The following is a 27,305-nucleotide window of genomic DNA, read 5'->3' on the forward strand; positions in this document are numbered from 1 at the left end:
GTTCGGGGAGGATTTGGCTCTAGATTAATGGCTATATTTCGTTGTATTTCGTTGTGAACGATGTGGTCCTATCTTGGGAAGAAACAGAAACTTAAAAACCCTGAGATACATCAAATCAAATCTACAGCTTGAAATCAGGAGCGTACGACCTCCGCTTACGATGTGAGATGGGCGATGAGGGAGGTAACGAGAAGGATCGCAAAAGACTCTGATCGGGCGGAAATTGCGATGCGTGCGAACTCTGATCAGCTACGGAAATCATGCGTGGGAAGACGATACCAAAAGCATTCATGAAAGTTATTCCTAGTTTCTTGCTTCTTGCTCAAGGAAGCCCGTTCGAAGGTTGCATTAATTCCTAGCAAGCGCTACAAGCTTGATTGCAGCTGTTGCTTCCTTAATATGCCTCCTCCCACTGCGGCAGACGCATGGCTTAATTCTCGTCGATTTGGCATAGTCATAGATGCAGGCTCATCAGGCTCGCGTCTGCAGATATACAGCTGGCGCGACGCGCGCGCTGTTCGAGACGAGCTCGGTGCAAAAGTGTACCATTCGTTGCCAAAGGTTGAGAAAGGAACACAAAGCGGGGAGGATTGGGTGACCAAAGTCGAACCTGGTAAGTAGCAAGCACCCTCTCCTCCTGATACGAAACTGAGCCCTGTGGTACTTCTTTCTCAGGCATATCATCTTTCTCCGACAACCCTGAAGGCGTATCAGCCTATCTTGCTCCCTTGTTGGCTCACGCCCGGGAACGCATTCCTCCGTCGCTTCACGCCCAGACACCACTGTTTCTACTGGCCACTGCTGGCATGCGTCTATTATCACCCGAACAGCAGGCTACGGTTCTTCAATCAACGTGCCATTTTTTGAAATTCCATTCGAACTTCCGCATCGATGAACCATCACCAGCGGGGCCTTGTGGGTCATCCATACGAATAATTACTGGCGAGGAGGAAGGCTTGTTCGGATGGATAGCAGTCAACTATCTCATGGATGGATTCGGTCCGTCCGATGCGGACCGAACAACCTATGGATTCCTGGATATGGGAGGCGCATCAACACAGATTGCGTTCGAACCGAGTAGAGAGGAACGGGAGAAGGCGAAAAACTTGATTGATGTACGGCTGCGTCTCATGGGGGGCGAGGAGATCCATCATCAGGTCTTTGTCACTACTTGGTTGGGATACGGCACAAATATGGCTCGCGAGCGTTACGTTGGACGAGCTATCAACGAATACGAGCAGCATCAGCCATCGCCTTTGTCCGTCTCGTCTTCTGACTCAAGCGAGATCATTGAGGACCCATGTCTGCCCAAGGACCTCAGACTCACCGAATCACCTGCTCATACTAGTCCTTCGACGTCCCACACCCGAAAACCTCACACTTTTCTTGGCACTGGGTCGTTTGGACAGTGTCTACAGCGCGTATCGCCTCTACTCAACAGATCTGCTCCTTGTCCAGATACGCCATGCCTTTTCAATGGCGTGTATGTTCCTCCGATCGATTTCTCCGTCTCTCATTTCATCGGAGTCTCAGAATATTGGTATTCATCGGAGCATATCTTTGGGTTAGGGGGCGCTTACGACTTCGTACAGTATGAGCGAGCAGCGCTCGATTTCTGCGGGAAAAATTGGTCCGATATCCTACAGATGCATGAGCAAGCCCGGCAGCGCGGTCGTCTCGGTGGAGATGGGGAGGTTGAGGAGGGTGGACGTGTTGTAGGACTTGACAAATGGGGGGATAAGGTTGAGGCTTCTAGGCTGCAGATGCAATGTTTCAAGGCGGCTTGGATTGTCAATGTCTTGCATGAGGGCCTCGGAATGCCAAGGATTGTGGATCCAGGCGGCAACGTTACATCACATCCTGATGCTCTCGAAACTCATGCTCAAGAGAAGGGCCTGGGTCGCCCAACGTTTCAGTCCATAGATTCGGTAGGCGACATCGCTATCAGCTGGACGCTGGGCAAAATAGTCCTTGAGGCAAGCAAAGATATCCCACCTCTTCGTCACGATTCCCCTCCGCTGGTTGATCCATTAGATGACATTTCCGACTCGGACCCCTCCCATATCCACCCAATCAGACCGCCTTTCAACCTCGACTTCGATGCTATTGAGGATCACATATCAGCTCATCTTCCCCCGTCTCTCAGTCGTCACTCGCTCGGCTTCTCATTCGTCGCCATTCTCTTCTATCTCGTTATGTTCCTTTCGGTAATCCTGGTGACATATAGAACGCGCCATTACGTTCGGTTGTGTATGAGGCGTTGGATGCGCTCGTCTTCCAAGCGCGACAAGGACCTCACAACGATATCACTTGAAGAAGGTGAATACATGAACGGTAACGGTCACTTCGCTGCTCCATCTTCACCGCTTCCCCCGTCCCTGCCTTACTCTCGCCGATGGCTTGGATCAATCCGCAGGATCACTTCTCTCTGGGGCGCAAGGCCTTCCCAGCCGAACACGCACTCACGCAAATCGTACTTGCGGGGGGTACAATCATCTCCCAGTCGCATCTCTCCCACACGGTCCCTGTCATACCCCACATATCATGATGTCAACAACTTTGCACCGAAGCCAACCTCGGCATCGGCATCGCCAACGATTGGGGCTTATGACGACAACACCACTTCGAAGACCAATGGCGAGGCTGGGGGGGGCTCGTCCTTGTCGATCTACTCGCGGTCGAGGAACTCCTCGACTATCAGCCTGTCGACGCTCGTTCCTCGCCAACCGATATCTCGGACCAGCAGCGCACTACATGTTCCCTCTGACATCTTGTTTCATGACGAATGAACGGTTCGATGGATCCCCATCCGCACGATATTAACGTTTCCACCCTGTCTTTGCGCCATCTCCCCTCTGCACACTTGTAGACCCGTGACCCGTCGACACTTATGTATCTCCCTGCTGAACTTGTCGGATACCCTAAGATTTATTGATATGTTCTATGCTTAGATTGGTTGCCACGGATATTGTCTTGTGTATATTTAGATACTTACTTCTCCACACTACTAAAAGAGTGCGAGGGTCCTTGACCCATGCGCATTGACTGACAGATCTTCCAAGCAAGGCACAGCACCCGAGTTCAACCAGACCTCTTGAGGGATGATTGAGCAGCATCTCAGGACGACGAACACTAGGTATCCTGACTAATTAGTCAAGGGAGGACTGATAGCGAGGTCCTTCCGTCATCTGCCTTGATGCATCATGCATGGGTGTTAGGGTGCAGCACATGGTCGCGAAGCAAGGATGGCCTGCGTGAGATGCGACGAAGGTAGCATGGATGCCTCGCTCCCAGACACAAAGCAGGCACACCCGTCCTTCCGCACCGAAGTTGCGGGAGCGCTCATAGCACGGTTGATTGACGTCGAAGCACACAAAAACAGAACCGAGCTGCAGGTCCACCTGAGAAGTGCGTTAGCCGAGAGAAGCAAATCGCAATTCCAGCAGACCTCATCTGACGATGGCTGACATGAAGGTAGCGATGTCGTTCGAGCATGCCGTTATGCGTGGTCTTCTATCTGGACGACCACCTTATGGTCGTTGGAGACTTCTCGACGTCGCAGGGTCGCAGGAGTGCCTGGCCCTTTCAGACTTCTTGCCAGCGACTGTGGGCAAGGTGCAAATCGAACTTCGAGACCGTCAATTACAGATGACCGTTGTTTGGGAGAGCGTCTGGAACGAACGCACCGATAAAGGAATAAACAGTTTTGCATGGGCCATTCGGCCAAAGAGCATAGATATGGAGAGGACTACTGATGGAGTTAGTTGATAAAATTGGACACACATACTTCTTCTGGTTTAATCCTTTGCAAAATTCGTGATTGGCGTTCGTTGAACCCTCCGGAAGAGCCATGAAGCAGAGCGTTGCTCATGTCGGGCAAGCCGATGCCGTTGAGCGGCCGTGCTGCCGCTTCTCCATGGCAGATCCAAGGTCGGATTGAGTATTCTTCGAGTCATAACGATTTCACGCAAAGCTGCATTGTCCATGCTGTAAAACATAGTACATGTAGCGGTGTTCAACGGTCGACGGGCAGTCTTTCCGATACATCAGTAAATGGACTACAAATGGTATCAATAAAAACACATCAAATCAACGACGTACACCCGAAGACATCTTAGGCCTCGATCTGGTTCCTCCTACTACAACGGCAGTCTTTCCTGGCTTCACTTTGAGACCCGCCTCCCGCAATCGGTATATCTCGACGACCCAATCGATCTCTTCCGACTGTTTGAGGGCGACGTCATGCAATTCTTGCTCCTCCTCATCACCGAGGAGATCCAAGGACGTGCGCTTGCCTGATCGCCACAGAAGCAACTGCAATATAGCCTCGTGTAGGAGTACGAGCTGGCAATACTGGAAGGATACTAGGTATCGGTTCAATTTCCCAGGAGAAATGTTTTGAACACTGACCTCGATTTTGTCGGGAATGGTGAGCGCTTCGTAGGCTTCGCAACCCCACTGCCTCGGCGATTCGTGGACACTTTCGATCTGTTGCACATGGCTACAGCTCAAGGGAGGTGGGAACACGTAAGGACTTTCTACGCACCAGTCTCAGATGGGACGCCCCGGTAGAAAGGTGCAGTGTAGCTCGCGATGAAGGGGAAGTCGTGAGCTTCGAATTGGACGTCAGTCCAAAACCCGGACTGAGAAAACGATGCTCACATCGGTCAGGTCCGAAAGGACAGACTGCGAAGGGGAGGAGGGCCGGTTCGAGACATCAGTTGACTGCATGGATATTGAGTGTCAGACGGAAACACATGGAAGCGTTCATTTCTAGCCTTACATAGGTTGGAACTTCTCCACGACTGACAGGCTCTACCGCATGGACAGGTGCCGTAGAAGAGGCTGTGACCGGAAGAGTCGCAGACTCCGTTCGCGCCGACTTTGCATACCGCTCGTCTCGCAGGGCCCATCGATTGAGCACAAGGCCAAGCTCAGTGACCTCCTTGGTGGTCAAGTTTCCCTTTCCGGGAGCCTCTTTGCGTACCGTCCTGCGTAATACGCCGCCTTTTATGAACGAATCATGGCGATCTTTGGCAGGAGGATACCGATCATCAAGGATGGCCTTGATGACCGGTTGAACATAGGCAAACTGTTCACGGATGGAAAGATCAAAAAAATTAGGGCGTGGAGGCATTTCTGGGACTGGACTTGGTCCCCGAGTCAGGTCGAATTCATCAATGTCGACATCGATATTATCCGCATTTATTGGAACAGCGCTTCCGATTTTCCCTAACTACACCTTGTGGTCAGCGGATATTAAATTTCAAACAAGATTGACTGACCTTACAAGAGAAGAATCCCTCCTCGTCTGTAGTGTAGAACATGCTCCTTGGAAGGTCAAGTAAAGTTTCGTCTAGGAAGCGCAGCCTGTATAATGGCTTGATTACGCGACTGGGAGGAGCAATATATTCCTCGATTTTAGCCGGCCAGTACTCTGTGCTTCTCTTCTTGTCCTTGGAAAGAACAAGTTCGCCAGGAATATCGAGAAAAGGATCGCAAGAAGGGGATATCCAGAGATCTGTATTTGGTGAGTGAACGATATAACTCGCAACATCAGAAAAGATTTACCGTCTTCTAGCGACGGTTGGCCGTTTTCGGATTTGGCAGGTATCAAGGTGCTCGACGTTCGAGATAGTGCGCCAGCATACGACGAGAGAGAAGACGGTAGTCCGTCGTTCTGTCTGGCTTCAGCAGCTATCATTCGGTCCACTGCCGTTCGGAAGCGCCTTTCTAACTCTGCCTTAAGTTTTGGGGGCAAGGACTCCTGAATGCCGATATTTGTATCTTGGCATATGAAGTTTGACATATTGAAGGGTAGGAAGCCCATTTCTGTCTTCATGTCGCGAATGAGCGAATCTTCAGGCGCCGGAAGTTGGACGTCTGTCCTAGTTCCTGGCGATATACGTCCAAATAGCTGCACATGGACTGGACCTTGAGTCAAAGATCCGCTCATAATCTTCAAATGCCATCAATGAAATACCACTGGAAGGTATGGAGGACGACTTACGCTCCCTGGCCACCAAAAGCTCTCTGAAGACCCTACCTCGGACCCAACAGGAGCAATTTCGCCTGACCGACTAACCCTCACCCACACAAACGGGCCAGTCATCTTTGGAAGGTCTTCATCTTCGGAGGTAACGTCCTGTTCGGACGCGGCTTTGTGGAGAAGTGGCGTCTGAGATGGAGGAGGGGGCTGTGTGGCCCGGGACGGAGCAGTGATAGATTTCGTAGAATTCGACCGCGCTAGTTCTGAAGAGAGTTAGGGATCGCGAGTTCGTGAGTGTGAGGAGCAAGGGAGGAGCAGCACAGACATACTGCGTTTGGTGTTTTGACGCTTCCTAGGAACCTCGGGCTCTGGCGAGCTGGTAAGCTGGCGTCCGATGGCTGTTCTCGCTTTGCTCGCGGCAGCTCGCGATGGCACCAGCATAGTTGAAAGAGAATCTGATCCAAGATTCATCGCTACGAGAGACGGGGAGGAGTGGGAGTGCAACGAATGGCGGTCGGACGGCAGTGCTCGCGTTCGAGCGCGTCGGTTACAAATTCAAATAACTCGAACTCACGCGCCTCGCCACCGCCATCATCACTCCACCACATTCGTCTGCTGCCTACGGCACTGGAGATTACTTGCCTTACTTTCATGACGCGATCGATGAGTTCGAGAAATAACGAAGTGAGTCTAGAATAAGCGCAAGGGTATATATGTCTATCTAAGTACTGTCACAGCGCGACCATGCACAAAACTAATCCCGTCATGACCGACGCCGAGGTCCAACTCTGAGCTAGATTCCTCCCACCAGAGTTTGCAGCCGACGCGGAGGGGTTCACCGCGGATCCGGACGCGCTGGCGGAGCTGGACGCGGCCGCGGTGTTGCTCGGGATCGAGTTGGACGCGCCAGAGGCCCCCGACGCGGGCTGAGCGGCGCTGGTCGCGGTGCCGGAGGCAACCATGACCGATATTGGGAAGATCGTCTCCGTGGCCGTCACGACGTTCGTGACCGCGGGTTCGATCTCCGTCGCGACGCAGACCGCGATGCCGTTTTGCAGCGTGCAGCTTTCGGCGAGGGAGAGTGCACCGAGGGCCGCGTTGATCTCTGCGTCATTGGGCCCTTCGGCGAGCGTGGCTGGTCGGGATACAGGGTCGGTGCAGTCCCAGGGCTGGAGCGGATCTGGGACGTACCGGTGAGAGCGAGAGAGTCATCCGCGTCTGTGTATATCGGGACGACCTTCCATGAAGTGCGGCCCTGGCTGTCCACACCGAGGTTGCTGACGCTGACGGGCTGTGAGTCAAATCCGGGTATATACAGCGACTGTCCTGCCGCAACTGAAGAACGAGGGAAACAATGTCAGACCGTCTCGTAACAGAGCCAGGACCAAAACGCACGTACGCGGAACGATCACGGCACAGGCGACGAGAGACCACAGCATTGAGGTGAAAGGAATGTGATGCTTCAAGGAGGGCGACGGACAACGAACGGCAGGACGGAGAAATTGTTCAGAAATACGGTTGTTTTGTTATATATTATATCGAGAGCACATTGTGCCTGGAGAGTCATGCGCTTCAATCTGCGATCTACCAAGTAGCGCCCACTATCGACAAGCGGCTTCATCCAGCTTCGTTCATAATATATCATGTGAAGCAACGGTAAACGCCTCGGATCCCGACCTCATTTTTTCCTCCTGACTCACATCGCCAAACGAGCTCAAGAATCTCGCGGGAACCACCCAGGAGCTCCCATCAGACTGAGTGAGCGTCGAGACCCTATACGAGCGACGAAAACCCAAGGGAAGTTGGGCCTTTGCGCCTCCCCCACCCGCCTTTTGGCTGGCCTTCCAGAGCAGGTCCAGGTAGGTCCCCGCCATCCTCCAGACGGTGCCTGGTCAGCCACATATAGCCGCTCTCAGCGAAGGTTGTTTGTATACCATATATGGTATACATAGTGTTCGCACCCGGCTGCACTCGAGCAGGCAGCTGTGGCCCCTCCGAGGAGACATGGTGGCGCCCCGCTTCCTCCCCCTTCGCAGGCATGACGTCGGCCTTGTGATCCCCACAGAACAGGATGCAGCACCCCTCCATTGCCCCCGCCGCCGAACACGCGCCTCGCGCTATTGAGCCCGCTTGAGAGCCGTTCTCCACAGTCGGAGTCCTGACGCGCGTCGACGCCTTCGATCGGTCTCACCTCCAGCTGGTTCGCAGTACATTCGGCCGCGCCCTGCGCCCTGCTACGCGTACGCGTACACACGGCAGGATCATATCTATCCCACCCCACCCCGCTGAATTCCCATCGACCCCCCCAAGCTACCGACACAGCAGACCCTCGCGATCGCAGTGCCCCCAGCGTGCTTCCTCGAATGGCCGACCGACCGCCCGACCCAGGGGTTCTCGACCGTCTATAAAAAGCACACGTCCGGTCGACCGAATACGACTCTATACTGGTGCCGACGGCGCCTGGCATTCATATGCCCCTCCACCCCCCCCCCCCTCGCGCGCGCGCTCTCATACGCAGCGTGCCCCGTACATATATACACACCCCGTTGTCCCACGCCTGCCGAATGCGAATGCCCACCCAGATCCGTCCGCCTCGCCAGCCGCGCGCGCGGCCCCATCCATCGCTCGCGGGAGCGCGCGGATGCCGTCGGACGCCCTGATGCCTCCTGCTGCTGTCCGCCCTCCGCCGCGCTCGCTCGCCCACGGCGCCCCCACCCCCACAAGAATAAACACCGCGCGGCACCGCGTCGCAGGAACCGCGGCACGCCCAGGATATGGCAACCGTCGTGTGCGCACGCCGTATAAATACCCGCTGCGCCCCCACACCCGCACAGCGCTGTGGAGAGCACCGGCTCTGCCCCCAGAGGCCAACGTTCCCACCCCATCCGATACATATAACACGGCCACGCCTCGTTCGCTGAGAGGCCTGAGACCTGAGGGAGGGAGGATCTGTATTACATTATTCAAAAATGGAACCACGTGTGTTTGTTTCTCCTGTACCTACTGCAGAAAGACGCGGAGCACCCATCCAAGCCAGGTACGTCGCGATTCCGGTATTTTAAACAAGCAAGATCTAGACGAGCCAGCAAGCGAACGAACGAACGAACGAAAAAAGAGCGCGAGAGCCGAGTACACGATCCCCCTCCGAAGGCTTTCGTGACAATAATCGTACACATAAGACAGTTAAAACGACGGGTAAAACAGAGACAGAGACAAAAAATAGAAACAGTGACAGAGACAAGAGACATGAACAAGTGAGAGACCGTAGATAGAGCACGGAACAACCCGGAAACAAGACGCTTCTGCTGGTACGAGGCCCACCGACTCACCTCACGGCGAGTGAAAGGACGCGCTCAGGCTACGATGCGCGCCGTCGTCCACCGCCTGCCCCCCGCGCATCGGGCTATTCTGCCCCGACACCGCAGGCGTCCCGCCAAAATGCGGCGTGATGAACCCGCTGCCGCCCGCGCCGTACACGAAGCCCCCGCTGAGGCCCTCCATGGGGTTCGAATACCCTGCCCGCCATAACCAAAATCACCATAAGCACAAGCACAAGCACAGGCACGGGAACCGCGCAGCGAGCGCGACACTCACCGGGCACGAGGACGTTGTCCCAGAATCCGCCGCTCAGGATATTGTCGATCGAGAGCATCCCCATATTATCCTCGCCGGGGCGGCTCGCGGCCATCGTCGGCGGGAACGTCGACAGGTCCGCCACGGGGCCCATCTCGCTCGCGAACTGGAACTCGGACAGCATGAACGACGGCTCGTGCTGCACGACGTGCGGCGTGTTGATCCCGTTGGTAAGGCTCCCGTCGCCCCCGGCGCCGCCGCCGCCGAACCCAGACGCGCCCTGCCCGCCGCCGCCCTGGAGGTGCACGTCGGCGACGTTGCCACCGTGCTCGGCGGCCGCGGGCGGCTCGGCCTTGGCGGAGAGCAGCGCGCGCAAAAAGACGCTGTAGAGCGACGGCGTGTGCAACGACCCGACGGAGACGCTGTCGAACGTGTCCGCGACGTCCTTCACCAGCCCGAGCGTCTCCTGCTCCGTGTCGTGTGACGCGGGGAACTCTGGCCGGATAAGCTGAGAACGCAGGGAAGGGGGCACGTGAGCCCGCGAACGCGACATCGATGCGGTCATATGTCCCATATCGCGCGCACTCACCTTGAGTAAGCTCAGCACGGCGTACGAGCCGAACACGAAGTGCGAGTCTGGCGAGTATTTAAGGAAGCCCTGGGGCCCCAGCTCGTCCCGCATGAGAAGCGCGCAGGTCTTCGCGGACGTGTGGACGCGCGCGAAGAAGTGCGAGATGTTGACCGGCGTGCGCTCCAGGGCGTCCTGCAGCCCGAAGGAGTTGATGACGAGCATAGCGTAATTCGCGTAGAAGATAGACATGAGTCGCGAGTATTGTGCAGACGCGTCATTGAACCCTGGGGTGATTGTATCTGAGCTTTCCGACGCAGTGGAACGAGGGGCGCAAGGAAGCTCACCGTCGAGGTTCCCTTCCGAAACTTGCGAGAACCAGGTTTCGATTTGCCGGTCCATCGTCTTGATAACGAGCAGATAATCGCAGTCCATCAGCAGCCCCGAAGGGGTTTCTGACCCCGAATAGAGCGACTCGAGGCTTCGAGACATGATGCGTTGCAGTTCCTACGCATGACATCAGCCCAGTCGCCCCCCGGGTGTATCCGACGACTAGATGACCTACCACATAAGCTGCCAACGCAAAGTCGTGCCTCGACGCAAGGGGAGTCTGCAGCCACTGCAAGGCGTTGCGGATGATGGAGCTACATCGTGTCGCGTCAGACGATGGCGACGCGCGCGCAGAACGAGTTTAAAACAATACCCACTCTTCTTTGATGGAAAAGGGCTTCCCCATCTGGGCCCCCACGCTTCGATCGAGGGAGAAGCAGAGCAGCCAGGTGCGCTCGCGATTGTGCACCTCCCTATCGCGTGCTTTGCCCTCCTCGGTTTCCGGGCTCATCGTCGCGGTCTTCCGGTGCAGGTTCAAGTCCGTCGCCATCCTGCGCGGCGGGTCAGTACCCGAGTGCTCCCGACTCAAGACGAAACACTTACCGGATGGCCATGCCTAGGAGGAACCACGTCTTATCTTGCTCGTACCGCTCGACAGGACCGCACCCCCAGAGAACGAGCAAGAGATAAGCCTGGACGATCTCGACGGACTTGTACCCTTGCGCCGGCACGCTGAAGGCCAGCTTCTTCGACAGGTCCGTCAGCTTGGCATGGAGCTCGGGGCGGGCGGTGTAGTGCTTGGAGGAGATCGCGCAGACTGACCGGAAGATTCAGCGGGGGGGAAAGGAAGCACGACGCGTGAGGGCACTTACTAGTGGTTAATAAGAAGGGCGATCGCGAGCACACCAACGCAGGACTGTGGAAGTCGGGGTCCAGCAGGTTACAGTGCATCTGGGCGTCATAAATATCAGTGCACCGGCCCCAGAAAAAAGCGAACAGATAGCTTACGCTCATGTGAGTGAAATAGCTGTCGACGAAGAATGTTCAACGGTGGGATGGCACGGCAGGCGAGAGGTGCGTACATGTCAAACAGGGCGACTACCTCATCCGTCGAAACGAAGCTAAGCATCTCCGGCTGGATCTGACGCTCGATGAACAAGCGCCGTAACGGCAAGATGGTCATCGGGCCTGAAGAGAAGGCATCTGCGGTTCACGCTCGGAACAAAGACGGAAGAAAGGCGCTCGGACGGACCTGGTTTAAAGTAAGAGTCACTGGCGACGCCCATAGCTTTGGAGGCTGCAGATTGAGTGGTGGGGGAGGTCAAGGGTCGGCCCGTCTTGGTCAAGGCCTGCGCGCGACGATTCGCGAGGCTGGCCTCGGCCAACAAGCCCAAGGGATTGAGACTGTTGTCCGGGAGCGAGTGCAGCTTGGGCGAGCCAGGCTGTTGAAAGCGAGATGGCTGGTAGGCGGGGGAGGGCAACGTCGATGGATCGTCTTGTGAGAGCAGAGCCTGTGTACCGGCAAGCTGGGCCGACGGGGAGGGAGACCGGGAGACCATGCCGGACGCGATGCTGGGGTTGCCTATGGAGCGGAGGACGGTGTCGAGGGTGCGCTCCATCTTGCGAAGCGAACGCGTGAGGAGTTCGTGTTTTCTAGGGCTCGGACTGAACATGTGTACGCCGGTGCGGAGGAGGGAAGGGGACTCACTTCGACGAGCGTTTTCCGCGATTGGACTCTTCGAATATGCACTCGTGGTTGCCCGAGAGACAGCGCTTGCAAGGGGGGCCTTGCTCCGCGCCTACGCACTTCATCTTGAGACGGCGGCAGACGGTGCATGCTCTGGGAGAGGGTCAGCGCCTGCCCGCAAAACAAGCCGCCGAAGGATAATCATACCTCGCGCCGCGCGTGGGCTTGGCCTTGGGCTCCCCCCTGTCTGTGGAAGGACCGGGCTCGTTGTCTTCGTCCTTGCGGGGCCGTTTCCTGCTGTCGGCATCGTTGGTGTTGGACGATGACGGGCGCTTGCTTGGCCCTGGGTAGGACATTTGCTCGGTTGGCGGGGTGCTGATGGCGTCGGATGCTTGGGAAGAGGGGGAGGAGAGGCTGGCGGCGAGGGAGAGTTGCTGGGGCATCTGGTGCTGGGTGTGGTACTGGGGGTAGAACGACGGGGGGTAGAGGGCGAGGGCGGGGTCGATGGGAATTGAGGGGGAGGGCGGGGGCTGCATGGAGTGGGACATGTGCTGGTGTTGGTGCTGCTGGTGCTGGTGCTGCTGGTGCTGCTGGTGGTCTTGGTGGTGGAGGTGGATGGGCTGAGCGTAGGGGTTGGGAGGCATGGGGGGTTCAGGGGCCATGTAGTACTGCGAAAAGATGAGGGAAGAGGAGGGCATGATGGTCATTATTGAGTGCGACGGGGCAGCGGAGGAGGGGGCTTACCAGGGGGCGGGTGCGGGCTGCGAGGCGGGGTTATATAGCAGGATGGGATGGAGGAGTGCGCCAGAGAAGGAACGCGTCTGAGCACGTGCGGGGGAGAGTTCTGTGTGTGGATCTAATTGAAGCAGGGCTGCGCGAGGGACGCGGGATGGGAAAGGCGAGAGGTTGGGAACAAAAGGACCAGTTCCGGACGCGCGAAGGAAGCAGGCGATAGATGAGGCGGGCTGCAGGGGACGAGAGAAGGGACTCGTCAGGGGTGGGTTCGTGCGCTTTTGGAGGGCAGGACGGGAAGTGAGATTGTCAGACGGCCTCAGAAGCGCGCTCCGTTCGTCCGCCCGGGTTCTGTGGATCAGATGCGGTGAGAAAACGGCGGCCAATATCTGCTCGAAAAACTCGTTTCCTGGGAGGTTTTACGGCTCCAGTCCAGTCCTGCGCCACCTCCATCGTGGCCCCCGCGCACGACAAGCTTCGTCAGCCTCTCGTCACTGCCCCGGCCCCCTGGGACCCCCCTCACGGCCGTCCCCGCAGCAGCCCTTCCGTCGCCGCCGTTGCCGCCGTCACCGCCGTCGCCCGCCCCGCAGCTGCCTGCGCCTGCCATGTCCGATCCGCCTCTCCCCTTTCGTCCGCTCTCACATCATCTATCCCCATAGGTCCTCCCCTCCTACGCTCGTCCATCTCCATGCCGGCACCCCCTCCACCGCGTCCCCAGAAGCCTCCTCGCCCACGCGTCCCTCGTTCAGATAGGCATCTCAGCAGACACGACTCCTGGCCAACCACAACGTCTATCAGGTATCGCACCCCCGATAGCGACCCTCCACCTTGCCGTCGTTCGGACTTCTCGGCTTTCTATGTGAATCTTTCCCTCCCGTCAAAAATACGTGCCCCCGTCCTGATCCATGAGAACATCCCTGACCTCGACTCGGGCCCTCTGCCTCCGTACCTGGTCCGATCGCTGCACGAATCCGGTAATCCGCCCATGCTATCTTGCGCTGCGTCGTGGCTGTCCAACCTGGATACCGCTCCTCCGACCATCCCGTCGCCTTTGCCTCGTGACTGCTGTCTCCTACGTACTGTCTCAATCCCCATCGTGATCGTCCCATACGCAGCTCAAGATAAGTGGGGTGGTTTCTCTCAGAAATGTTTACCGTACAGCCAATCAACTTGCTTGCCAAGATCGTGTAAAAGCGTGCAATGGGCACCCGCATGGGTCATGTTTGAGGATTTAGAAATGGCGCAGGCTCAGATCTGAGCCTGCCATGTCCTCAGACGGCAATCCAGCCGACACGGAAAAGGCGCGATGGCACGTCTGTATTCTTGTAACCACCACCACCACCACCACCACATCTTTCCGAACCCGGCTCAGCCACTTCCAATACCAGCCATCGCCACTCGTCGATCCGCCTCGAAAATAAGGTGTTTCCCTACCGCGGTCTTGGTATCGCGACGCCGTCGACGTCGGTGGACCTCGCCTGCCTCTCCAGAAAACCAGCGCCGGTCAACTGACTCTCCTCCAAGCCCTTCTTCCAATACAGCACTCGTGGTGCTCGTTGCGGCTTCCTCACTACGTACTTATCGCAACTCCGCCACGGCCAGATTGGCCAGAGATCCGCACCGACGGTGGCGGGAAGCAGCGAGAGGCACCCAACGCTTACTGCCAACCCTGCGCTCCCACGGTGGCGGACTAGGAAACTTCTTGCGCGGTTTGCCCCGCTCTGTCGGGTCCAGTCCACCCCCCTCCTTCGATTGGACGAGCAGCAGACCTTCGAAAGGACACGGTCATTTGAGCAGTCGCAGTGTCTGCAAGCAGCCTATCCACGTCCACGGGACTGTGAGAGATTTTAGAGTTGCCCTATCCCATGCTGCCGTTCCGACCCTCAGACGGTGCGTGCTCCTCTCGCTGCCCGTCTGATCCCACCCCCTCCTCGCCGTTCAGCTCGTCCTACGCACCCCCGAGCGAGTCTGCCTGCTTCGCAGACGAGGCTCGCCGCCGCCCGCGCGACGAGGCACGTCCGAGTCGACCCTCGGGCGTTCACATCACGCTGAGACGTCCCCCGACCCAACGCAGCGGAAGCCCATCGCAGCGTGTCTCGAGCACGCAAACCTCCGCGTGCTTGTTCCCCGGAATAAGCTGCCAGCTTCCCATCGGACAGCCCCAGCTCCATGTGCTCGACGCGCCTTCGACGGCGTCCCATTGGCTTCTCCCCAGAGATTGACCGAGTCTGTTTGTCTTCCCCTGCGCAAACACGCCCACCGCGCGCCCACCCCCCTCGGCTCCGACCTGGCTGATCATCGCTCACCCGGCATCGCGCGCGCGCGCTTGCGCGTCCCTCTCGCCGCTGGAGAAGTGCGTGGCGGTAACAAGCTTTACGGTGGTATCCCCAAGGCCCTCGTCGGCCAACCCCACATCCGCAACCGATGCGATCCTCGCGCGGGGCGCGCGCGATCGTCCAATAAATGCCTCATGCGCGTGTCGCATTCCGATCCGATACGCTCGCCCGCTCGCCCCACCCTTCCTTCGCGCCACGCACCCCGCTCGCCCCCTGGCTCGCCAGGAATCCGCATATCTCGCAATCTTGCGCTATCTAGCCGAATGCGGCGCAACGCCTGGTTCCCATCCGCGCCTGGCGACCGCGGCAAGCCCCCCTTCTCCACACGCAGACGCACCCCACAGGCATCCATCTGGCTTCTGTCGGGCCTGCGGCCCGCGCCCGCGCTCGTCGCCGGGCTCTTATGCACGCGACGGCGCAGACGTCGATGCATCGCACCTGGGTCCTGGATGGACGGACAGACCTCTTCGGTCACAGCTCTTACTACGCGCCGCGCGCCATTGGTCGCTCCCCCAGGGCGCCCTCATTGGCCAGAAGTGCCCTTCCGAGGCTTTGAATGCCGGCGCGATTGGCTGGGCGCTGGGCGCAAGGCAGGCCGCCGCGTCGTGGCAAAGAGGCCTCACGCGACGCCCCTCGCCGCTCTGACTCTGCGTCTGAAATGTCATTTGGGCCGCCGCGCAGGTGGGCTATTGCGTCCTTCAGGTCCTGCACCGGGCGCCGAACGCCAAGCCCACGCGCATACCTTCCCCCAGCGCAGGAATGGAATGGGTGGGACTATCCGGGGCATTCGGATCGTCATTGACTCGATTGGCATGCCGGGGGGTGTACGTATACCGAGTCAGCACGGTCACACACTTGTGCTGTGCGTTATAGCCTTCGAGGCGTTGTGGAACTCGACGAAGACGAGCCCATCGTTACACCCGGCCGCTTTGGGCAGAGCGTTTCGTAACTATATATACGTACTCTACTCCGTTGCTACTCCTTGCCTGGCCTAGCTGCACGGTCGTCTCGCGAGTCGAGTGCGCCCTCGAGCTTATATGGCCAATGGTCAACGACGCCACGACCCACAGCGTCCGTTCCCAGGATAACATGTGTTTGTCGCCGTGCAGGCTCGCGTTCTCATGACGTTGCCTCATCGGTCCTGCAGCATTCTGGGCTCAGCGTATAGACGGCGACTCCGCCCATGTATGTGTATGCATGTATTGCACGGGCGTTCGCGCCCTGGCCACGATTTGCAATTTCCAGACCGCTTCCCTGCAGCGGTGCACGGTCGATAACTTTGTGGCGGCCCGCGCGCTGGAACCCTGATCACGACGTCGGCCGCGGAGCTAGCGAGTTTTCCAGGCGCCCCTGGTAGATACACAGGTCATCTGCGTGAGACGGTTGTGCCCCCGGACAGAGTTCGACGTGTTCTCTCAGTGTCAGTCTGGAGCGACGTCGCGACGTTTGGGTCGCGTTCGAGTACTTTCGGACGCGTGCAGCGTGCGCGTCGACTGCAGATACTGCGGCATGTCGCGGCGTCTGATTACTGTGTTCGGTTCCCACTACGTACGGCTTCGTCGAAGGCTGTGGCTCAAAATAGGGCCTGTTTACCTCCGAGTGTCCGGATTCACGAGTGGTTTAGGAATGGGCTGGTAATTATAGGAGAAAGGAACAGGGTGCTTGCGCTTGAGGCAAATACCATGCCTCTGGGCTTTCTACATGGGCGTGGGGGTGCAGAGCGAGTAAAAACAAACAGCAGGCGAGGCCCGTGCCCCTGGCTATTTCGATGGATAGACATCAAGGTCGGTCCTCCCTTCTTCGGCATAAGGAACTCGACGAACCACCGTCACACTGGTGGATCCATTTGTAACATTGTACGCGGGCTGACGGCACTATGTTAAGACGGGTCAGGGTCACAATTAGTTGATTGACAGCGAAGACGGGCAAGCGCTGAGAGAGGCTTCCCGTGCAAACTCGGCTCGAGTGCTTCGTCTTCGCCCGACCGGATGTGCCTGAGGGTATGCGACACTGCGCACAGAGGATTTGGAAAGACCGCATATATACACGAGTTGAACCAAAACGATGATACATTGCCGTGCGTACGTCAGATCGCCGGGGTTGCGGAATGTAGAGACCATCAGCTGTGAATAAGAAGTCCGAGGTGATTTGTCGTGGTGGGACAAAATCGTATTCTGGAATGCCAGAAAAGGGGAGTCATTCGGAGGCGAGAGCAGAGGCAGGGTGCAACATTACCTATTGATGCAGGACAAGCGTGTCCACGCGATCGAGCCACCTGCACAGTGGATATTGAAAGCGCAGCGCGGTTTCGTCCATAATGGAAGACATAAATGAGACATAGGCACGCTGACGTCGTCCAAAACCAACCAGAGTTTGAAAACGACGCTTCTCGACGTTGCAGCTCTTCAGGTGAGCTGAGCAGTGAGTGAAAAATCACCGATGGGGAAGTTATTTGGCAGTGATAATGACACAAGGTTACTGTTGCAAACGCTAGTGCCAAGAGGCTTCAGACTGGAGAAGCGTACAGAGTTGCCTTTCTGAAGGTGAACCTGGCCCACGAATTCCATAAGGGGCGTCTCGTGTGCTTGTTTTTTGTTATGTGGCTAAGTCAGGTCTTGGTAGACGATGGTCGTTGGCAGAACCCGACGGTCGCCATCCCGTGATGCGGACCCCTTGACAGGGTATCGGGTAGCTCCACGCTTGACCAACAGGCTTCGTACAGGCGACCTGTGCGAAGGATCAGCAGACGACCCAAGCCACGAGACATGGAAGATAGAGTTGAGTAGCTACCGTCTCCCTTGCGCTGGATTCGCAAGAGTCGCGTTCTCGCCGTACTGGACACATAATTCCCCGCCGCGTGAGGAAGACCGTGTTCGGGTTCCGAAATGATCAAGATGCGGAGAGGCGCGACGGTCACGCTCTGCCAACGTTGCTATCCCCAACGAGGTGACGTAGCCGCCATCATCCGAAGGTTCACGAACAAGATGTTGATGCAGATGTCAAGGCATACGTGGAGGTGATAAATCCCTAATAGTCCCTGCTCAGTTGCAGCAGTGCCGGCGGCTGCAATGCCCCCGAACTGCGAGAACAGCGATAGCTATAATCACTTACAGCAACCGCAAGCGATATAATTTGTTTCCGACGTCTGGAAGAGGACCAGACAGATGTCGATGGCGCATCCTCAGGAACTTATTAGGAGCATGGGCATGCAAGAGGAATACAAGGGACTCCTTCTCTGAGCGAAGAAGCTGCAGAGACGCGTCAAGCGGTGCTTGAAATTGAGTGGCTGAAGATCTGTTTGGGCTGTTCACTGCACAACCTTGTCCTTCGTCCTCGCTGTCTCTCTCAACCATCCCGCCGCCGTCAAGGACGATGTCTTCAAATCCACGCCCATCGCTCGTCCTTGCACCTTCCGTGAACACAACAACGTATGTATTCCCCCCACAGACCCTCTGCGCGTCCTGGCTAATGCGGTGTACAGAGTCGTCACGACCACGACCACGACGACAACATACGCACCCATCACTCTACCGCCGCTTCCGGCACCATCAAGCCCAAAAGACCCACAAGACTACCCTCTTCTGAATGCAGATCTCCCTCCATCATTACGCCATATCTCTCTCGTATTCCCCAACGGCGCACGCGCCACATTTCACGCTACAGACACCGGTGACGATGCTACGCAGGGCGAGGAAGAAATGTCCAGTGGTAAGGGATGGCAGATGATCAAAAGGGACGAGACAGAGGCGCAACGCAACGTGGTTGGCTTCGTGGATGCCCTAGAGCGGTATGGTAGGAAACGGACGTACTCTGGCGAGAGTATGATGGAAGGTGTTGAGGCGACTGTCGTGGTCAGTGCCAATACCCCCCCAAGGAAGAAAGCAAAGGCAGCGCCTTTGCCTCAAATATCGACTGTGAATGCAGCAGCACCCCCGTCGCCTTTACCATCTCCACACGGTTCGCCTCCACCTCAGGACATCTGGCCATCAGCGCCTCCCAGTGGGGCCTCATCACCTCAGCCCCAGGTTCCTATTCAACCCGACATCTCTTTGACCACACTTCTATCTCTGCCCTCGCTCGTCTCGCATTTCTCCTCCCTTCCCGCATCTCTGCAATCCCACCTCTTGATTACGCTGCTCAGACACTCCCCTCTCCCCGTGCTGCGTACCCTGCATTCTGTCTTGACACCCATCCTAGCGCGTGACTTTCTCACTATTCTTCCTCCCGAACTTGTGTCTCACATACTCAGTTTCCTGCCCTTCAATTGTCTGGCGCGCGCTTGCAGGGTTTCCAAGACTTGGCGAAACATCATTGATGGAGATTCCATTCTGTGGCGAGATCTCCTCAAAGACCAAAAGCTCTGGTTCGGAGGCGACTCGGAACGAGCTTTTACTGAGGCTTTACTAATTCGTCGCCGTCGCGCTGGCCTTCTGACGCCAAGATCTCTCCCTCTACCCAACCCCTACAAGGTACTCTTCAAATCTCGATTCCTCACTCGTGATGGCTGGATCTCAAACCCTGAGCCGAAACACATATCTTTCCCCGCACATGGGCGGTCTGTCGTCACTTGCTTGTTGTTTTCCCAAGGACGGATAATTTCCGCGTCTGACGACCACTCTATCCATGTTTACTCACCAACCGACGGCCGGCTCTTAACTTCTCTGGTTGGGCACGAGGGAGGCGTCTGGGCACTTGCAGCCACGAAGAATACCCTTGTCAGCGGCTCTACAGATCGCACTGTTCGTATCTGGGACCTTTCCACTGGCCGCTGCACCCATGTCTTCGGTGGACACACGAGCACGGTTCGCTGTCTCGCGATTGTCAAACCAGCCTGGGTGAGCGTGGAAGACGAACACGGTCATCTTCGAAAGGAGAAATGGCCCAAGCGCGCCCTGATTGTCACCGGGAGCAGAGATCACTCGCTGCGGGTCTGGACAATGCCTAGGGCAGGAGAAATGGAGTATAAATGCTGTGGTGCGGACGATGCCGATGCCGACCCCGCCGAAGTATGTTTTTGTCCCTCTGTCTGCTATTTTCGCCGTCTGACTTTGTTCTTTAGGAGGACGTCGACGATAACCCGTATCACAAGCTCCATCTCCAGGGTCACGATCATGCCGTTCGTGCGCTCGCCGCACATGGCCGTACATTGGTCTCAGGAAGCTATGATTCTACTGTTCGTGTGTGGGACACGATCACTGGGGAATGCAAATGGACTTTAGTTGGCCACACCCAGAAAGGTACATCTTCAATATTTCAAATTGATATCACTTTACTGAAGCGATGCACAGTCTACAGCGTGGTACTGGATCCCATTCGGAATCAAGCTTGTTCAGGATCGATGGATAGCACAGTCCGCGTCTGGAATCTCCAGACTGGAGAGTGTCAACATACCCTTATGGGTCATGCGTCGCTGGTTGGTCTCCTCGGGCTGTCACCGTCGTACCTTGTCTCCGCTGCTGCCGACTCGACGCTGCGTGTATGGGATCCTGACAGCGGTGATCTGCGCCACATTCTAAGTGCACACACCGGGGCTATCACCTGTTTCCAGCATGACGAGTTCAAAGTGCTCAGCGGGTCTGATGGAACTCTGAAGATGTGGGACATCCGGGACGGGTCGATCGTGCGAGACCTGTTGACGGGCATCATTGGTGTCTGGCAGGTTGTGTTCGAAGGCCGGTGGTGTGTTGCAGCCAGCAACCGCATGGATTCAACTATGCTAGACGTTTGGGACTTTGGAAACGGGGAGGAAGATGGCGAGTGGCTTGGTGAGCCGGCAGGGGGGTGTTATGATGAGGACGAGACGGATGATGAGGACGAAGACGAGGAGATGGAACAAGCCGACGCTGACGCGATGGACCAAGACCTCGACATCGCCCCATCGGAAGCGGAGATGGCGGAGGATGGTGCTTTTGCGATTACCCAAGAGCAAGGTGATGACGTGGTCGATGGTCCTGATCCTGAACTCAGGGTGGCGACTTTGGATCCTGATGAAGAGTGGACTGAAGACGTCGCAGGCCCCTCGCGCTCGCCATCATACCAGGGCAGCCGACGTGCGTCTTCCAGCAGACTTCCCAGGAGCCGATTCCTCCTAGCTGCACCATCCACATCTACGGGCCCGAGTCGTGTCCGGCGCCTACCGAGCAACGAGGAGACTCCAACACGGCCAAGAGTCAGGCCTGCGGGGAGTCGCAGGCGATAGACACCTAGCCTCTTTCAGTCATATGAGCCTTTTCCTTTTCCTTCTATTTTCTACCATGGGGCGATACTGATGCGTCCACATGAGGCCTACGTGTGTGCGGTGTTCATACCAGCGCGGTCCGGCCTGGGTACACGATCGGCTTGTTTTTAACTATGTATATGGACTTTCGACATTTACGCTACAGTGTGTGTGTGTTTATTCGGAATGTAGTACGTATGTTTGTCTCGATCAGGTTTTATCGATAGTCTGTGCATCCCTGTACTAGTGCCGTGGCCTCGAGGTTATGCTCCCAGCTCGGAATCTGAGGACTTTGGAAACGGGATCGTGCAGTGACGTGGCCCGGATCTGGTGGCGCGATAAGCTTTGGGCTTGGAAGGGTGTTGGAAGGGGGAAACACAGCCAGATGATACAAGAGACACCAGACGTGTGGATGAGTGCAATAATGCGGAAATAGAAGATAGAGGGGCTAGGACATATGACCTAGGCTCTTGCTTGGAAACCCTGGTATCGTACAGAGTACGAAAAGTCCTTCAAGGTTCCCTTGTGGAATCTCAACAGATGGACCCTGGCTTGGTAGTTGGAGGCATTAGGGATGTGGCTCTTCGGCTCCGATGCACCTACACACCTTGAGGCCAGAGACGCACCTGAACAGTTGCAAACAGTATAGCACCCGACTATCTACAAATATGATCGTGATGTTGATACTGGCAATATCCGCTGTCCGGGACATTCGCAGTGGATGACGGGCGGGTGCGGGAACGCGTTGAACATGGCGATTTTCCCGAGGCGATGTGGCGGGCAACGAGATCGTTTGTGGAGCCAAAAAAATGCCACACTTAATCGGTGGCAGTCGATGGACGAGTCAGATGCCAATGTGCCCGAGGCGGAGTATGGGGCAAAACCAACTCATGAAAATACCCAAAGGAAGAGTATTGATTCGACCTGAAGGTTTAGGCGCAATACATTACAGAGCGTGAAGATTGAATACCCCGCTCGACTCTGGTAATAGCGCTGCTCTGGCCTGAACGGGAAGATCCTGCCTCGGCGGCGCAAGGCGTCGGGAGCGTCAAACGACACGAGCCTTGTGAATTTTAACGTCTTCGCGCGGTCTTTAGGCATATTTTTCAGCCGACAATTCTCCTCCGAACAGAGTTTAAACACACCGATCCTGGCCGTCCACTGCGACGGCTCCCAGTCGCTGGAGAACTCGCATTCCTGAGCTCACGCGCCCGAAAATCGTGTGGATGTTGTCCAAGTAGGGCGTCGGCGCTAATGTCATGAAAAACTGAGAACCTAGAGAGGGTCATATTGAGCAATCGAAGACATCGTCAGCATTCCGCGCATTACCATTCGAGTTGGGCCCTGAATTGGCCATGGCGAGAATGCCTGCACCTGTGAACCTCAGTTCGGGGAGGATTTCATCTTCGCTGGTTCGGGATATGAGTAATCGCTTTCGGATGGAGTTATAACTGTGGAATTGACATACAACTTCTGGCCGTAGATGCTCGTCCCACCTCTTCCAGTACCTGTCGGATCTCCACCTTGAACCATAAAATCCTGCCCATCGGCGTATGTATCAGTCAGGATCAAGGTACGACCGTTTAAGCTCACGGAAATAATGCGATGGAAGATGGTTCCATTATAATACCCCCTTTTGGTGAGTTCAGCAAAGTTCCTGCAAGTCTAAACGCACGTATAAGAATGGTGTCTCATTAGTGAATCGAGAGAAAACACGTCTGCCGTACATACGCGAGGGGCGTGGTCCCAGTAAAGTTCGAGCTGAATGTCGCCCATGCTTGTTTCCAGAACTACAGACTCCATGATGGAGTCGGTGTATGTGTGAACGCACGAGAATTTGAGATCCAGGCGCGCAAGCGCAATTCGATGCCAGAAAAGGCAATGTAGAACGAGACACGTGGACGATGCTGTGTCACAGTTTCGTTCAAAGCTTCAGGTGAAGAAACCCGTCTATATCCTGGCGGAGAGTGAAGGGAATGCGGGCAGTGGTACAGCGTGTACTTTCAGCTGCCGTATCTGGTATGTCTGTTGTTTCAAACACAAAGTCCCGAAGTTATTCTTATCCATTGATATCATTCACTCCAGTTGACGATGAAGTGGTATCCCAAATCTCTCGCGGTCTTATGGTTCTCGTGGGCATCGGAACAGGTCTATCAGCTCTTGAAGCAGTGCTTCATTCAGTGGGAGAATGTGCTGGCTGAACGTATGAATTTCCTAGAACAGACGATACTGCCTCCGACGTTGATATCCTGACCAAAAAAATGTACATCATCTGCCCCTTTCTGAAAGTGAATGACTAACTGCTCACTGCTCCCCTCTCGTTTTGCTCCAGCCTTTCGCTGCGGATCTTCTCCGATGTCACAGAAAACATGTGGAAGAGGAATGTCAAGGACATAGGAGGAGAGATCCTCTGTGTTTCCCAATTTACGCTTATGGCAAACACAGCCAAGGGGAACAAACCAGACTTCCATCGTGCCATGGTAAGTCGTAACTGCTTTTCGTTTCCAGAAATCTCCTCCCTGATCTCTGCTCTTTACCATGTTTAACATGTGCTAGCCCACAGAGCCTGCGAAAGACATGTATGCAATTTTCCTGAATGAACTGCGGCAGGCGTACAGCCCCGAAAAAATCAAAGGTTTCTCCCCTACCGCCCAAATGCGAAGCACAATCTCCTATATTGACTACAGTTCGTACTCCCTGATGCAGATGGGAAATTTGGGGCCATGATGAATGTTGCTCTTACGAACGAGGTACGGCGGTGCTCCAATCCAAGGCTTCCCATTGCACATGGTCGATGCAAAATAAACTGAGCCTCACGCTATTCCTCAGGGTCCCGTCACGTTCCAGCTTGACTCGCGCAAATTCGAATATGTGGATCTACAACTAGCGAGCCACGGCGGCTCCCCCTCACCATCTGGAGGTGCGGCGAGGGCCCGACGACCTGAGAACAAACCCGTTCGGGCAGGTGCTGCAGCAGACGGGAAGCGGTTCCAGGAGTCTCCTCTCGTGGATAACAAAGTTGAAGCGGGATAGAACCCATTCTGACATCTCGAGCCCTGAACATCTTTGGCACCATGTCTTCTGATTTCCGAGGAGAACAGCCCCGGTGGTATGGAACATGTACGTCGAAGTCAGAAGTTTGATCGTATATACTCAACCTGCGCATATACCATATTCGACGAGCACGAAGACACCGCCGGAGAGAACCAATCTTGAGGGCGGCCGCCGTACCTCCATCGACTACCCCAAAATCGTCAAGGTACACCAACCGGTGAACTTGATCATGGCTGTGAACATTATTGCGTTGGAAATCGACTGCGGCGAAGCGACACTGTGCGCCTTATACACCGTAGCCAGCAGCACGACTTCCGAAACTTTAATGACCGGCTGTTCGAGCAAAGAACCAGGGCAGACCTAACGGTATGTGACGGAGCAGTTTAAGGCTGTGTGGCATGCGAATAACAACAATCATCAGGTACGAATAACCGTGGCATGAATTCGACGAAAGATGGTAACGATCGTGAACTTGTGATACACGCAGATCAAACTGGCATAATTGTTTCCATACCGAGGAGAGATGCGTCGACGTCGTTGTGAGAGCACATGTCTCTTCGTGATCTAGAGACGACGGCTGCAATGTCGCTTAGTCCTCATTGGGCTTCGATTCGACATCAAACACGGGCAATGCTTCATCGAGGCATAAGTATGGAAACTCCTTGATCTGATATGTGGCCGCTACTTGATGCACTCGTAAGAAATGGTATCATATATTCCAAATATATGTATTTTTATGGAGGAGGGTCGGTGGGCTTTTGTTTTGCCGTTGACGAAAAGGTTAACGAACGTCGACCCAGGATTCCAGTAGGCTCGCTGCGGGCTCCATAGTCTCATGGTAGTAAAGTAATACGGGATACGGACCCTGATGTCCTTGCCAAGTTCCCCGACTAAATACACACTCGTCATGCAACCGATGCTTAGGAATCAGAGCATCCCACCGACGACACCCACTATTGCCTTAGTCCCCCACCGAACTTCCCTTTGATCCCCCTTCCATGGCCCAGAATGAGCCCTCAATTCTGTCACCTCCTCTTGCAGACTTTGCCGCAACGCTGGTGACGAAGTCAACATCATGAAGGAAAGTTCCGTGTCAAGGTGCGAGGACCGAGAGTTCAGATTTGTTGAACCAATGAGGGTGAGGACCGGCGCCGAGTTGGTACTAGGGGAGAGCCAGATGCCTGCATGAAATCAGTGAATGTAAATTGGATTTGCAGCAAATGAAGGAGATGTGTATTTAGACGTGAATCCCGAACTGACCCTTCGCATGATATGTCCAACCGTCTCTCTGCCATTCATTCAGCTCTACATTGGAGTCCTCGCCATGGTCTGCGATAGCGCGACGTGTTGACCGCACCGCCTTCATAAATCGCTGCTCTAGCAGAGTGTATCCCTCCGGGATTCGACCTGAGACTCCTTGAGAGCCATAAAACCCATTTGCCTATGTTCAATTGCTAAGATTGACACCCTTCGCCATATAAACGAGCATGATGGCGCACCTTCGGACTAGCGCAAATGATACGCGTATTAATGGGTGCATTGAGGACGAGATCCTGATACGGCTTGTACAACCCAAAATAACCACTTGTAATATCCATGAGTGGTCGAGCATCTGTTTCTTTGGGATTTGTCTCGGCAGAAAGGTGCTCGAAAAGTGTATGTAGACAGCGCTCCTCCTCACGGACACCAAACTGCCCTGCCTGTATGATCGGAAAGATGAGCACCTCATCATCCTCCCTGTTGTCTATCGAAGACGTTGCCCCTTGTCGCTGGGATTTTTGCAAGTCGGAGAATGCCGTGTGCGCTGCCCGTTCTATATGATGAGGATGAATCGACGTGTTTGGCCAGATCACCTCTGGTGTGACATTTGAAGAATGAGAAGGTATGGGTGCATCAAGGCAGTACGAAAATGCAGAGGCCGTTTTTAAGTATGATAGACAGTATTCCGCAAGACTAGGTGTTGAGGAGAAATGCATGTATCGATCTTGGCGGTCAGTGAAATACGATTTGCTCAAATTTGCACTATAACAGATGTCATTGATAGTGAGTTATATTGGAGAATGAGACTACTCACCCACTGATTATAACATCGTCGTCCGCGCCGTATATTTTGGCATGCCAAGTGCCCCAACCTTCGTTGAATCTTGGTGGAACTAACCGAGCCATCAGGCCCTTAAGCTTTGGACTGCGAAAGAGGGACACATGAACCCTCTCTGGAAAGTCTCTAAGAAGCGGGAGGAGCAAGAGTGTAGTGGACGAAGGCCCAGGGCGCGTAGAGCGATTTAGATCCAATTGCAGATAGACATGAAGGTTCGGAGTTCTTGCCAGAGAGGAATGGATGGCTTCTATCTACGCTGGTTGAAGGTGAGCGAAGCCAAAATAGGATGAAGAGGTATTCTGACTAGCTCAGTTTCTGAGGATCCGATGTAGAGTGATGAAATAAATATACGTCTTCGGGCGCGACGTATCATGTCCTGTTCAGTACATTTAGATATGAGGTTATTCATGTTTGAAGGATTGAAGGGCATACCAGCAATGTCTCATAGAAATGAGGGGGCTGAGATATCAGACGGATCTGGCTGGCAGAAACGCGAAAACATGGCTGGGTCTGTGCCAGTGAGGCGGCAAAAGTCCGGATGACTGGGTGTAACGCAGAGCCTGAGATATTACGAGATGTATATATCTGCCTCAAAAGGTGAGTTGTGGGGATCGAACGTAGACATTTTTGATGAGCGCGAATACCCGCGAGCATCGACTCCAACCGTGGACAGCGGGAAACGACAAGCAGTGTGTGACACAGGCAGTCACATCCATCCATC

At 55.4% G+C, this 27,305-nt stretch overlaps 11 protein-coding genes across 11 annotated transcripts; 6 read left to right on the forward strand and 5 right to left on the reverse strand.

The window, feature by feature from the left end:
* Positions 1-344: 344 nt before the first annotated feature.
* On the forward strand, positions 345-2,000 carry HETIRDRAFT_60065 (uncharacterized protein; the record flags this gene model as incomplete). Its single annotated transcript, XM_009543529.1, has 3 exons — positions 345-613; positions 676-1,694; positions 1,764-2,000. Coding segments are annotated over exons 1-3 (1,470 nt in total), but the record flags the coding sequence as incomplete, so codon positions are not given.
* A 282-nt stretch (positions 2,001-2,282) lies between these two features.
* On the forward strand, positions 2,283-3,048 carry HETIRDRAFT_407912 (uncharacterized protein). Its single transcript, XM_009544681.1, has one exon. It carries the CDS (start codon positions 2,328-2,330, stop codon positions 2,787-2,789), a length of 462 nt encoding a protein of 153 aa, XP_009542976.1. The 5' UTR covers positions 2,283-2,327; the 3' UTR covers positions 2,790-3,048.
* A 1,041-nt stretch (positions 3,049-4,089) lies between these two features.
* Positions 4,090-6,460, reverse strand: HETIRDRAFT_415183 (uncharacterized protein; the record flags this gene model as incomplete). Its single annotated transcript, XM_009544682.1, has 9 exons — positions 4,090-4,353; positions 4,411-4,488; positions 4,547-4,612; positions 4,663-4,725; positions 4,784-5,236; positions 5,286-5,521; positions 5,572-5,959; positions 6,011-6,252; positions 6,319-6,460. The coding sequence occupies 9 exons, from the start codon at positions 6,458-6,460 to the stop codon at positions 4,090-4,092; spliced, it is 1,932 nt and encodes a 643-aa protein (XP_009542977.1).
* A 2,000-nt stretch (positions 6,461-8,460) lies between these two features.
* Positions 8,461-9,051, forward strand: HETIRDRAFT_449098 (uncharacterized protein; the record flags this gene model as incomplete). The annotated part of the gene is made up of 3 exons (XM_009544683.1): positions 8,461-8,515; positions 8,572-8,901; positions 8,999-9,051. 3 exons carry the CDS (start codon positions 8,461-8,463, stop codon positions 9,049-9,051), a joined length of 438 nt encoding a protein of 145 aa, XP_009542978.1.
* A 268-nt stretch (positions 9,052-9,319) lies between these two features.
* On the reverse strand, positions 9,320-12,503 carry HETIRDRAFT_471598 (uncharacterized protein; the record flags this gene model as incomplete). The annotated part of the gene is made up of 13 exons (XM_009544684.1): positions 9,320-9,504; positions 9,578-10,070; positions 10,152-10,417; positions 10,478-10,637; positions 10,696-10,774; positions 10,838-11,011; positions 11,064-11,277; positions 11,333-11,411; positions 11,469-11,487; positions 11,543-11,648; positions 11,713-12,113; positions 12,169-12,300; positions 12,355-12,503. 13 exons carry the CDS (start codon positions 12,501-12,503, stop codon positions 9,320-9,322), a joined length of 2,457 nt encoding a protein of 818 aa, XP_009542979.1.
* Positions 12,504-12,599: 96 nt separating this feature from the next.
* HETIRDRAFT_457688 (uncharacterized protein) lies at positions 12,600-13,268 on the reverse strand (the record flags this gene model as incomplete). The annotated part of the gene is made up of 2 exons (XM_009544685.1): positions 12,600-12,815; positions 12,892-13,268. Coding segments are annotated over 2 exons (591 nt in total), but the record flags the coding sequence as incomplete, so codon positions are not given.
* A 299-nt stretch (positions 13,269-13,567) lies between these two features.
* HETIRDRAFT_449101 (uncharacterized protein) lies at positions 13,568-16,523 on the forward strand (the record flags this gene model as incomplete). The annotated part of the gene is made up of 8 exons (XM_009544686.1): positions 13,568-13,937; positions 14,252-14,346; positions 14,404-14,683; positions 14,767-15,050; positions 15,095-16,155; positions 16,211-16,308; positions 16,363-16,400; positions 16,461-16,523. 8 exons carry the CDS (start codon positions 13,568-13,570, stop codon positions 16,521-16,523), a joined length of 2,289 nt encoding a protein of 762 aa, XP_009542981.1.
* A 2,064-nt stretch (positions 16,524-18,587) lies between these two features.
* Positions 18,588-21,414, forward strand: HETIRDRAFT_449102 (uncharacterized protein; the record flags this gene model as incomplete). Its single annotated transcript, XM_009544687.1, has 4 exons — positions 18,588-18,643; positions 18,697-20,221; positions 20,275-20,452; positions 20,504-21,414. 4 exons carry the CDS (start codon positions 18,588-18,590, stop codon positions 21,412-21,414), a joined length of 2,670 nt encoding a protein of 889 aa, XP_009542982.1.
* A 1,066-nt stretch (positions 21,415-22,480) lies between these two features.
* On the reverse strand, positions 22,481-23,235 carry HETIRDRAFT_311537 (uncharacterized protein; the record flags this gene model as incomplete). The annotated part of the gene is made up of 6 exons (XM_009544688.1): positions 22,481-22,523; positions 22,578-22,707; positions 22,762-22,841; positions 22,901-22,971; positions 23,026-23,097; positions 23,164-23,235. The coding sequence occupies 6 exons, from the start codon at positions 23,233-23,235 to the stop codon at positions 22,481-22,483; spliced, it is 468 nt and encodes a 155-aa protein (XP_009542983.1).
* Positions 23,236-23,408: 173 nt separating this feature from the next.
* Positions 23,409-24,309, forward strand: HETIRDRAFT_242324 (uncharacterized protein; the record flags this gene model as incomplete). Its single annotated transcript, XM_009544689.1, has 7 exons — positions 23,409-23,451; positions 23,518-23,580; positions 23,656-23,695; positions 23,765-23,912; positions 23,989-24,067; positions 24,139-24,182; positions 24,262-24,309. Coding segments are annotated over 7 exons (465 nt in total), but the record flags the coding sequence as incomplete, so codon positions are not given.
* A 1,104-nt stretch (positions 24,310-25,413) lies between these two features.
* HETIRDRAFT_44097 (uncharacterized protein) lies at positions 25,414-27,238 on the reverse strand (the record flags this gene model as incomplete). The annotated part of the gene is made up of 6 exons (XM_009543506.1): positions 25,414-25,667; positions 25,747-25,927; positions 25,986-26,508; positions 26,561-26,835; positions 26,889-26,960; positions 27,017-27,238. The coding sequence occupies 6 exons, from the start codon at positions 27,236-27,238 to the stop codon at positions 25,414-25,416; spliced, it is 1,527 nt and encodes a 508-aa protein (XP_009541801.1).
* Positions 27,239-27,305: the final 67 nt, after the last annotated feature.

The sequence above is a fragment of the Heterobasidion irregulare genome (assembly GCF_000320585.1).
Source record: "Heterobasidion irregulare TC 32-1 unplaced genomic scaffold scaffold_02, whole genome shotgun sequence".
Classification (NCBI taxonomy): Eukaryota; Fungi; Basidiomycota; class Agaricomycetes; order Russulales; family Bondarzewiaceae; genus Heterobasidion; species Heterobasidion irregulare.